This window comes from Neolamprologus brichardi, chromosome 8 (assembly GCF_056152115.1).
Source record: "Neolamprologus brichardi isolate AB-2024 chromosome 8, ASM5615211v1, whole genome shotgun sequence".
NCBI classification, from domain to species: Eukaryota; Metazoa; Chordata; class Actinopteri; order Cichliformes; family Cichlidae; genus Neolamprologus; species Neolamprologus brichardi.
In genome coordinates, this window is record NC_142111.1 from 20,300,134 (window position 1) to 20,312,807 (window position 12,674).

Below are 12,674 nucleotides of genomic sequence, written 5' to 3' on the forward strand. Positions count from 1 at the left end.
TTAATAAGAAGGATCTACAAAATAAGTTGAACTTCTTATTTCTCTCAAGCTGATGCGGTTGTGTTCTCTGACATCGTTACAGCTGGTTCCTTATTTCTCAGGGTTTTTTTGTAACCCGGTGCGCGCTGTGCAGATAGAGCAAAATGGACAAGCTGAAGGCATGAGCAAGCCCGTCTTTACGGGCATCTCTATAATCCATCAGTGTGGGAGTATAGGAATTCCCAGATGGCATTGAACTTGTGTTGGAAGATTGGTGCTTCAGCTAGAAATGATGAGACGTTCTGTGGAAAGTTATTGAAAAACAGCATTGTATTTGTCTTTGAATTGTGTACTTCCTCTTTCTGTGGCGCAGACTGTAGTTTTCGCAGCAGTATGCTGTTCTTTTAGAAGATCTTCAGCAAATCAGTGAACCTCATGCACGACTATAAAAGGTTATGCTTCTCTGTTGACGTCACAAGTGGCAATGTGCAGTGACCAGTGTGTCAGGCATAATAGCGGCTTCATTTGCCGTTCTGTCGCCGTCTCCCTCCTCTATCTCTCTCCCTTCTTTTGTCTCCATTATGGGCCACCCGCTGTGTGTACTTTGCTGCTCTTCATCCTCACTTCCTACCCCGCAGCTCTGAGAATGCTAATACCACATGCACTACCAAGGTCACAGTGTGCAAATGAGCACTGTTGATAACAGGCAGCCTTTTTTATTGAAAATCATTTAATTGAATTTGATTCATGCCACTAGCGTTTACTCTGTAGAGGCATCAAAGTCTCGCTAGTGGAGGAGAGAATGAGGGAGTGCGACTGAGTGAGTCGCACCAGACCGCAAGTGTTGCCGTCATGAAGGCTCTGTCTCTCTAAATCTGTCACATTGTTATGCAGGTCTCCAGACGTTCTCTTGTTGTAAGACCACCTGGAAGATCTCGGCGTGCCGTGTGTTACAAGAGTTATATAGTGGAACAAGCTAAAGTGGAATGGCGGTGAAGGAGAAAGAGGACTGACAAAAACATGCCATGGATGAGAACCAGGGTGACCATTTCCCCTAATTGTCTCCTGCTCTTGCTAGCCATCCTAAGGTGTCATAAGTTTAATTTACAGGCTCCTCAGGGGTCTGTCTTGCTGCTTGTCTGTGCTCTTTTTAATCACACCCCTGCAAAAGAGAAAAGAGCAAAAACAATCAGATCTCTTAAAAAATGTCGAGGCTCTCATCCAACCAATCTAATACCTAATATAATTCACACTCGCTCTGGAGGCTGCTGTACGACCAATTTCTTTTTTTCTTTTTTTTGCATTGTGCTTTCATTTAGTGGAAATTCTGGGAGTTTCCTCAAACTGTGTCGTGCAGTTCGAGAGTTCTTGTGTGATATTTTTTGTTCGTGGTAGAAAGGTGAGAGAAGCTGAGAAATCACTCAAGGATGACACTTGTTGATTGCAAGGACTCTTGTGAGGTGCTCTAGGTCTCAGGTTGGGGACACATATAAAAATACACATCTCCGGAGAACAAGTACACACCTCAAAATGTTTGTATTTATAGCTGTATAAATCTTTATCTGGCTGCAGAATTGAATCCAGGATTCAAATGCAAATCTTTCGAATACATAGGGAGGATGTTTGGAGAATAGAGAGTAATCCTCTAAAACAGGATTACTGAATATAAGATTCAGTAATATAGATTATAGGCAAGATTCAGATATATAAGTATTGATTAATCAAAAAACTGGTGGAGCATGCAGCTGCTGTACAGAACATGGTGCAAAGCGTGTACTAAATTTCCACTTACTAAGCTGTTTGCCTCCTAGGCATCAATTTTCAATAAGTGATGTTGAATGTTTTTATACCACTTTTCTCAGCACACACAACACCCACATCATCACATGCTTAGCTATGAAGCTTACAGAACTTGCAGTTCAGTCCTCAGGTCTTTATACCTCACTGTTCACAATAAGAAATTGCTCAGATTGGATCATGTGCTCACCTCATCTTGCTGTCCATAACACCCCCACACCACAGTCCCGTCCTGATTCGCTTCATGTTTCCTATTTTGGCTAAAACTGCGGATGTCTGTGGCGTTTTTATGTCCTTTGGCCACCCACAGCTGGGAACTGAATTTACTCTTCAGAAAGAGTAAATATGATCTACTGGATGTGTGCAGAGAGGAATGGATTTAGGGTGCAAATCAAGTTCATTTCAAAAAAAAAAAAAAGAGGGAGAGAGAGAGAGAAAGAAAAGGCTAGCTCACAGTCAGCATTCGATATTGGAATGCTGCTGACAGCATGAAATGCCCCCTTCAGTTTATCAGGGACTAGGGCAGTGACTGTTCAAAACATGCCTGTTCAAAATAGCCTGATTGCTTGGCTTCCAGTCTTGCTATTTGCAGCTTTCTCAAGATCATAGACCAAGCGTTCAGCCAAACTCCTTCAGAGTCGGCACTGGCTTTGTAGATTAGCAAATATTAATATTCACACTTTAAGAGGCTGACGTATCATTAGGTATGACCAGCACTGTTCAAAGAGAGGATTAACCCTGGGTACAATATGGCTGTAACGAATAGAACGTGTTTACTTTCTTACGCGGGGTCAATGATGAAATATTTAGGAAATCCATTTGAAGGAGCTGAAAGATGCTTCTTTGAATAACTGAAATCGTATTGAGTGGTTTGTTTTAATACCAGAGCGTACCATTCAAAACATGTAAAACAAATAATAGAATTACAATCCTGGATCCCGTTCTGGCTGATCTGGCACCGATTATTTCAGAATAATTGCATGATTATTTCAAAATGTGGCTTGAGTAAAGCACAATTCAGCACTCCAAAATCTGATTGTGATTACTGGTGTGACAGTCATTTCACAACTCGGGTTCTGTATAAAACCTCTCAAAGACATTTTTGGGATTCTTATACAACTTGACGGTCCCGACTGTCCATTTCGGGTCAAATTCTAATTTGTTATATATTTTGGTTTATGCCATCTAAAGATGGTAATGGGGAAATATGTGGTACCAGCTGAACCTATGTTAGTAGTATGAACACACCACCCAGGCCTTGAATGTGTAAACTTAATGAATGCTGCATTTTTGCTTCCCTGTTGCCAATATTCCCCTTGGCAAGGCTGCGTCTTACTGTGGCACAGCGACTGCTCACTTTCTGCAATGTGACTCGTGCAGCTGCTGGCCTCGGCGTGGGCAGAGACTCCTTTGCTCTCTAACAGTACGCCCATAAGCTCACGGAATCACTTATTGATGCGTTTGTTGCTTACAGTCTTTGCTGTGCTCATGTTGTGTACTGCCCAGGTTCAAAGCACATGTCCTTGTTTGACTGTAAGCTGAAATGTGCAACCAGACATTGATCCAGCTTTGCTTTAATGAATCAGTTCAGTCAGGGTCTTTTTGTTACAATATATGAAACAGGACGCAAGGAGAAAAATAACTTTCTAATGGCTGACATTCTTCTCTCGGTGAATGGAAATGTAGTCGAGGAGATCTTCTCCATTCAGCTGCTGTGATTTGTTATGCTATTTTGGAGACTTAATGTCGTGTGTAATCAGAGCCTCTTTTAGTTAAATGCATTTGCCAGGAATTGTGTGGCTCCTGGCTGAAAGGTGAGTCTGTCGTTAGATATAGCGCTGGATTCTGTCCTCACTTTTTCACATTTGACAACAACTCACTACCCACTACCTGTTGTTTTTCTCCCAGAAACTTTCTATTGACATTTTGGCATGGATTTACACCGAAACAACCTTGTAGAGGTGTCTGTTAAGACAGAACACAGAGGAGCCTGACCTGGAGGAGTCAGTGGGAGGACATCGTTGAGACACACACACACACACACTGCAGTTCGCTTGAGTAATTTGCTGTAGCTACTGATCAATTAATGGGCCCTGCCTGGGATGCTCAGGTCCTGTCAGCATGCTATGGATTCTCCATTAGTCACGAGGACCAGCGAATAGCCATGCCCTTCCTTTGCATTTGGCTACAACTGCCCGGCATTAGTCATGAACCTGACGATCTTCAGGTCAAGAGAGAATAGACGACAAGGAGAAGCAAGAATAACATTAAAAAAAAAATTACAATTTACATAGATTCCTAAATGAATGAATGGATGTATATAGTCCTACAAGAAATTACTTACTATTCTTAAATATTTCTTGGTCCTCACTACTTGCAAGAGACTAAGAAATCTACTTTTTTTTTCTTCCTTGGTCCAAAATTTTCTGTTCATCAACTAGATTATTAGAAGTTTGAACAACAGCTGAAGCTATTGTGTGTTTAATTAAGACAAGATATATTTTAAGATAATATCCATCTATTGTCTTTCTCTGAAGTTGGGTTGCAGTGGTAGCAGGCTATGTAGAGTATTCTAGATCAGCGGTCCCCAACCTTTTTTGCGCCACGGACCGGTTTATGCCCGACAATATTTTCATGGACCGGCCTTTAAGGTGTCGCGGATAAATACAACAAAATACAACTAGTACCGGTACCGAAAAAAAGAAAATTTATTCATAACACACGTGAAAAGACCAAGGAAAACCGAGTAAACGATAAAAACGATAACAAAATAACGCTGAAAACCGATAAAAACCCTGAAAACTATACATTTCACACCTGAGCCTCAACTCTCCTGGTACCAAACGACTCACGGACCGGTACCGGTCCGAGGCCCGGGGATTGGGGACCGCTGTTCTAGATGTCCTTCTTCCCAATAATACTTTGTAGTTCCTCCTGGAGGACCACAAGGTGTCCAGTCCCAGGCCAGTGGAGGTATATAATCTCTCAAGCTATTCCCTAGGGTCTCCTTACAGTAACAATTTCCATTTCTGGAAAACCTCCAAATGGAGGGGAGGCATCTTAATGAGCTACCCAAACAGCCTCATCTGGCTTCATTTTACATGCAGGAGCAGTGGCTCTACTCTGAGATCCTCCTGGATGTCTGAACTCCTCACCCAATCTCTATGTCTAAGCCTAGCCACCCTAGAGGGAAAACTAATTTTAGACAACTGTATTCATGACTTTACTCTTTTGGTCATTACCCATATTTCGGATTGTGACGTAGATTGATTGGTAAATCGAAAGCTTCACCTTTTTGCTCAGCACTCTGCTCACCATGACAGTTCAATGCAATGTCCGCATAACTGCTGACGCCGCACCAATCTGTCAGTCCAGCTAACACTCCACATTTCCATCATTCATGAATAAGACCCCAAGATACTTGGAACATGTTTGCTTGAGGCAAGGAAGCCTCGAGCCTCTCTCCCCAATCCACAGGGAGCATTCCAACATTTTCCATCAGAGAACCATGGCCTAAGACTTGGAGGTGCATGAGCAAGGTCATGCTTTAATGAAGCCAAAATTATACAATATCTACCTAATGATGAATCCTGAAAGTGTACACTTAAAAACCTTTTTAAAAAGTTTCCTTGTAACTTGTAATCCTTTCAGTTCTGTGCTGTATGTTGACATCTGTTTATACAAGGACAGTGAAAGTAGAAAAAGAAACTCCAGGGAAATCAAAAGATCTGTGAAGCAGCAATCAAGAGGTTTTTATTGTTGTTTTGGGCTCTTGCCAATATTGGTAGATCTCTAGGTTCCACTGAGCCAGACTTTCCTTCTTCCTTTATTTGTTTTTTTAATAAGTCTTTAGCTCTCCAAGCCTTCTAAAGATCTTTCAACGTTTTTCTTCAGACATTGGCTGTTTTTTCACGCATTTTCAGTCCTTGTTACCATTTTCAGATGACTTTTTAGTTAACTTATTAAGCCATTTAACAGTGACCTATACAGTAAATCATTCAGGCATAAAATAGGCCAACTCAAACGATCAACGAATGTTGTACCTTAGCAAAGAACCAATTTTAAATTGTATCTTTAGGGTCCTGTTGCAAAAACACATCATTTATTGCCATTGTGTTAGTTAGCTTTGTTCAAATCTTCGTCACTTTGTACGGAGGAGGTTATGAGAGAGGTACAAGAGTGAGTGTCTCCAGTGTTCTGTAAAGCATGGTGGAGACTGTCATGATTTGGGGCTGCCTTTCAGTCAGTGGTGTTGAGGATCTTGTCAAAATTGATGTTATGAAGTTATGAGTTATGAAGGCAGCAAAGTCCAGATTTTCATCCACCATGTACCACATGGGAAGCATCCGATTGGCAACAGTTTCATTTTGTTATCATTCATTTTCAGCAGGGTTAGGGTGATTCCAAACAGTAAAAGCCTGCCTGGGTAGAAAAACACACAGTGGAATACTAAAAGTGTTGGATTGGATGTCACAACATTATTAAGGTAGTATAGGACAACAGCGAAGGGAACAAAAGGCGGCTAACATCCAAAGAAGAGCTTAAGGCTTCCTTCAAGCCCGGAGAACTATTTTTGAAGACTACCTAAAAAAAAAAAATCAAGAAAGCTACCTTAGAGAGTTCAGGCTCTGTTTAAGAATAAATGTGGTCATTTATTTTACGTTTTGTTGCCTTACATACTCTTTTTCCGTTTGTGTTTGCACCTGTTTCAATAAATCACGGCATCTGCTTCCCATTTTCCACTGATGCATTTGCTCTTGCATATCTGTAAAGTCATAATTACCGTTGAATGATATGTACAAGGTTTTTCTAGTGACCTATTGTATGCTAATATCCAGACAACGTTTTTAAGGAAAGCCTTGTTTAGTTCAGCAATAGTATGACAAACCATATGCTGCACATATTACAGCAGCATAGCTCCATATAAGAGTGCTTGACCTGACACTTAAAATTTTAATGGCAATAGCAGTGCATCAAGAGATGAAAAATATGACAAAAAAGCCTCAAATTGAAAAGCTAAAATCATGTAAAAAGCAAGAATTGTAGCACACTAGCCTTTACAGCATTTGGTCTCATTAGTTTCCAAACTCTCGTGGTGTTGGTCAAAGACGTGATGCAATACAGATGTAAACATGCCCATGCATGTTTGAATTGTGTGGCTGGCATCAAACTCAAAATGAGCACATTTGTTTCCCCCAAAAATATGTAGAATTTCCCAGCTTTAACATTGATATATTGTACTGTTTTCAATTAAATATAAAGTTTCAGTGATTTGAAAACCATTGCAATGTGTTGCAGCATCCCAGTGTTTTAACAACGGGTCACAGTAGAGCGATCCAATCCAGCTAAACCACGCTGTGAATGGGATCGAGAGTCGCCACAGAGACTCACAATAAGAAATGATTGATTATTAAAAATACGTTCCTATTGAACGACTAATGAATTAATAATTTTTCATCTTAATGCAGGTTGATTTTTATGTAAGAATTCAGTTGATGGTTGAAGAATTTAGGGTTGTCCTGTTAAGGTAAGACAATTGAGTTACTCAGCTAATGTAGGCTGGTCTTAACCCTTTAAGACCTACCATAGAACCAAGTCCGCCAGAGCTTATATTATATTTTTATATGCTGTGGAGCCATTTTTGGGAGCATTTCAAGTTGCTATACATCAATACAACCATTACAGCCTAAATTTTAATAATATGCATGCATTAAGTGCATAGTAATTACATAAATTGCAAAAAAGTGCAATAAACTACAAAAAAATTGAAAATCGTTTTTGTTTTTTAACATATATTTCTAGTTAGAGAAATTTAAGAGGCTTATCCCTCAAAACTGTAAATACAAAAGAGTTGCACAAAATAGTTTCCCACCACAGGAAATTTATTGTGAGTGTCTTTGTAGTTTTATTTTTTAAATACACCAATTTTTATATACTACAGGAAAAACAAAAATAAATATTATAGTGCAAATTTGCAAATATTAGTGCAATATTAGTCCTAAGCATCCCAGAAACGACACAGAAAGTCATAAAGTCAAACATAACTTTTAAAAACACCAGTATAAGTTCATGAGGCCTTGATGGTAAAAAACTACATTTCATGGCGGACATGCAATAGTTCGTGCTGATGGACTAGGAAGTGTTATGAACAGCTGATCGGATCGGCAAAGCGTGTTTCTGGAATATTATGTTTTTGTTCCTGCAAGTGCTTTTTATGCAGTTTTTGCAAAGCTATATGTGGAAGGAAACTGTGACCTAGGAAAAGCTGATGGCATAAGATGTAAGTACAACTCCGGTTTCATATGCAAAAAAATTATTGCGCTAGCTTACGTGGTTGCAGTTCTACCGGGATTTAAAAATAGTTACGCAAAATGGAGCGTGCCCGCTCTGACCGGTTTTAAAGGGTTAAATGGCTTTGAGTTCATTGAGATGTCACTATTTGAGCAGTGTTGGGGACATCCTTATGTTGGTTTGAACACTCAATGAACCACAAGTGAAAGGGAAGCAGAAAGCGAACAGTAAGGCACAAACCTTCAGTCCATACACCCAGTGAGAAAACAAGTGCCTGTTTTCATGAGCAACACTCCCTCACCTCCTCTCATTTCTCTCACTTCTTCGTCCCTCCATCCCCAGGAGCTGTGGCTTTTTCATCACAACTCTGTTGAGCGGTAGGGCTTGTAGCCTGTTGCTTGCTTTCACTCTAGCTTTCTTTTTCCTTCATCTGTCTACTGCCTGTGGTTTGACTTATACCTTAGCCAGCGATGTGAGCCATTTGATCCTGCTGACCCCTCGCTCTCTCTCTCCTGGGGGGTGGCCATCAGCCAACTGGGGCCATTTGTCTGCATGTAATGGAGGTCTGAGGCTGTGGAGCGAGGTTAGGCCCCTCACGGCCCAGTGGAGAAGGACAGCCACGACAGATGCCAAAACACTAGAGAGTGTGTGTGTTTGTATGTGATAGAGCAGGACCAGCACTGTCACACTGTGTCAGTGCTGGATTAACAAAATAAGATATGTATACAAGCTGACAAAGTCGGTGGTTGAACTCTCTGGAGATACACTGTGAAGCCACTGTTGCAGCGCCGGGACCACATGTTTTTAATTAAAGGGAGCAACCGTGATCATTGTATATTTAATTTTGCTGTAATATAATTTATTTTTAATAATGGAAATTAGAGACGGGAAGCAGCTAGTGGCAAATAAAACATTTATAGTTATATCTATTTCAATCAAACATAAATCCCCATCATTATTATTGATGAAAGTGCTACAGAATCATTATAAGGCTGGCATTCATTGAAAAAGCGCCCTTGATTCTTTACATAAAAAATTGATCCACAAGAAAGTAATTGCATATGGGAGTAATACTGCTTATTGCTGCAAGCAAAATTAGGGTTGCGTAAAAGCTGCACAGTTGGCCAAGATGTTTCTGGGCAGCTGTCCTGCCTACCAGGCTTTCTTGTAGACCATGGCTCTTTCTGAAGAATAATAATGGAAAAGGAAATTGGGTTGGAATAAAAAAGAGAAAGCATTCTAAGATGTGGGAATAAACATTAAAACTAGACAGAGACAGAGGCATGTTCACACATATCTGATTTGTCCAAATTTCTCAGCCTTGTGGCTTGATAAATCCCTGCACCGTGCCGGATACGTGCTAAGCCATCGTTATAAGCAAGCCTCCGACAGCTGCTCACAACACCGCTGAGAGATGGGGATTTGAATAAGAGTGACCAAAATCAGACAGACAACGATAAAAGAGAAAAAAAATAATGAACATGTTAAAGCGGAACTTCAAGAAGCATGTAAAACATTAACTGCTCTTTTAAGCGAAATTCTTATCTTTCCCTTCTTGCTCCCTTGATATACATGCAAAGCCATTCAGGATAATTGGCTTACTTTTAATTTCTTCCAGCGTCATGTGGTCTTTGATCCCTGAGGCCCAGCACACACTGGGAGTGGTTAGATGTGCTGAACAAGCTGTGTAACCAAGTTTTGTGTGACCCCCACTGCACCAGCCCTGATTACAGGCTGGGGGGAGTGAATGCTCAGCATGGGAGCACATTAAAATCAACTAGCAGGGGGAAAATGCCTCCTGCTCCCAGAAACTGATGAAATCTGGTTTTGCTCTGGATAATATTGGTTTGAACTTAGTTTGGCAGGTCCTTGATCTTTGAGGGAAACTAAAGAACTTCAAAGATCACCTGATACGTTGCATTATCACAGAGACAATGGGCTGCGTCGTCGAGGTCATTGGAAAGCTGTGGTTAGCAGTGCTAGCTTGTATATTTTGGTCTTTCATAAGTGGCAGGTAAAGAAGTTAAGCCCTGGATTGTGTCCCCGTTTTGGAAAGGTCCTGGGAAGCCACCCGGGATTCATTCGGTGCTTTGGACACTTCCGTTCTACCCGCATCCCTGAAGAGATCCATAATTCATGGCTGTGTGTCCAGGATGTCACCGCTCCAGCGAGCTAGCATTAAATATTTACCTCAGATCATAAGCCACAGCCATTGAGGCCTGCTTGTCCCTTTAGGAAGAGTGTTTTCAGTCTCAGCATGCATGAGGAATCCCAGATGAGCCCAGCGACTGGAGCTGCTTTAAGATCTTTGAAAATCAATCAGCTCCAAGATGCATCTCATAAGTCATCACGCTCTAAATGCTAACAGCACAGGTACCTCTATGCCACATGCACAGCATATTGCTCTCTCTGCTGTGTCAGATGATTTTCCTGCATGCATCTGTGAAGCTTTTTCTTTTCTTTTTTTTTATGGGCGTGCACAGTTCTATATATTTTCTGTATTTGCTTGTGAGCGCCATACTGTTGGCGTCTTTTTTTTGCTTGCTTTCTCATCAGCTCTCTTGCTCCCCTGATCATGCACAGCAGGTATTCCGATCCCCTACTGATGAGATGAAGGTGGGGATGGAAGAAAAAGTGGAAGGAGAAGTGGAGTGGGTTTGATTGGAGGAGGAGAAAAAGAGGAAATCATCAGCTGTGAAACAGAAATGTGTCTGAAACTTACACAACAGGGGTTGTAGTTTTTTTTGTTGTTTTTTTTTACACTTGTTTTTTTTATAACAAACAGCAAAAATTACACTATTTCTAGAATACATGATCAATGACTTGGGGAATAGTTTTTGTTTTTTATTGATGAACTGAGATTACAGTCAGAGGACAGTTTTAGCACTGCTAATAGCCTAAAAAGTTTGTAGAGGACTCCAAAAGGACTATTTTCCTAAAGTGTTACTTGTTTGTTCTTTGGGTTTTTTTGTAACAAATATACCGATTTTTATGTGTATTGTGTTTTCAGCTCAAATTTGAGAATTTATAGCTTATTTGTGGTTTAGGAGATTATCTATAAACAGCACATTACTAAGAACTACTTCTGGTGGGATGGAAAGAGAAAAAGAGAGATACGGAATAGAAAAGTAAGTAGACGGATACATGAAATCAGAGTAAAAGCGATATCTGGAGGAAGGCACCTAGTTGGAAATCTGTGTCAAGACTGAAGACAGGCAAACATCATGGGAGGGTGGGGGTGGGCTCTCACTGGTGGCTATAGTGACGAAGAAAGGGAGGACTTGATAAAGCCAACATGACACCAGGTATTAGCGCCTATAGGCCTCCTGCTGAAAAATGGATCAGTGTTTATTTATTCAGGCGTTACTAAAACGGGCAATAAGAAAGATGCTGTTGATTCCCGCCAAAAGCAGTTTGCTGCCAAAATGCTGGCCACATGAAGCAGAGTGGTATAAATAGCTAATTAAAAGCTTTGGGTTATTAAAAGCAAGGCTATCATATTTGTGAAGCGACTGCACAGAAGTTAAGACAGGAGAGAATGTCAATATTTCCGCTTTGCTCAGTCAGCGCTTACACATTGTTTACACATTGTAAATCGATATACCTAATGCTGCTTGAACAGTGTAATTAAAATGTTAAAATGTTTAATGCCTTCCTCAGCCACGAGATAAAGTGTGGACACAAAAGCAAACGTCAGACATGTTTAGTTTTAATTAGGCAGAGGGAGACGGCCTTAAAGTTTTCTTTTTTTTTTTTTATAGAAGCTTTCTGTGAACGTCTCACAGTTTTTTTTTTCCCTCCTCCTCATTGAATGAGCAGAGTGTTTTTATATCTCTTTTCTTTTCCTGTTCAGTGCCATTACTTTGGACAACACACTGGTTATCTTGTCTACCGTGGCACCGGATGCCGGACGCTACTATGTGCAAGCTGTAAACGACAAGAATGGAGAGAACAAGACCAGCCAGCCCATCACCTTGTCAGTAGAAAGTGAGTAACCACATATACGTACGCTAATCAAGGCTTAATTGGAAACGCATTTAGGCATACTTTTACTTTTATTATCATGTCCAACCCTTAAAGTTTTTAAAGGAAATATTAAACATTCACTTGACATCTTGAGCCTTTACATACCAGGCTTACAGTTTGATATATTGGCTTGAAAAATGTGTGATTACTCACTGTTTTTAGTAAGCCCCGGTGCAAAAACAGTGTTTAAAATGGTATTACTGTCTTGCTATTAGTGTGTATAGTTTATAAAGATGTCATTCCAGGTTAGAAGCTTATAATATAGTACATATAAAGTGGTATTGGTAAACTAAGCCCTGGAGTTGGACACCCCTGGTTTACACCCTTCTGAGCTCTTCCACATTCACATCTAAGATTTTATGTTTACCTCAAACTGGCAAAAGGAGAAAAATGTCAAATTCGGTGTCCATCAGAACCAACTTCCAACTGTCTTGATGAGAGCTAGATGTATGAGTTATGACCCAGAGATCAGTAGTCTTCAGGAGAAAAGCCCAAAGGCACCACTTCAGGTCAGGAGTGTGACCTGGTGCGCCTTCCTGACCTGATGTGCTCATTCAACATTCATCCTCCAGGCAGAACAT

At 40.6% G+C, this 12,674-nt stretch overlaps 1 protein-coding gene across 2 annotated transcripts in view; it reads left to right on the forward strand.

Annotated features, from left to right (window-relative positions):
• The window catches only part of sdk2b (sidekick cell adhesion molecule 2b), a 277,570-nt gene that overhangs the window by 210,723 nt on the left and 54,173 nt on the right, over window positions 1-12,674 (forward strand). For both annotated transcript variants that reach the window (XM_087844782.1, XM_006790946.3), the window contains exon 5: window positions 11,921-12,054. In XM_087844782.1, coding sequence (XP_087700908.1) covers window positions 11,921-12,054 — 134 coding nt within the window. The remainder of the gene's footprint in view (window positions 1-11,920; window positions 12,055-12,674) is intronic.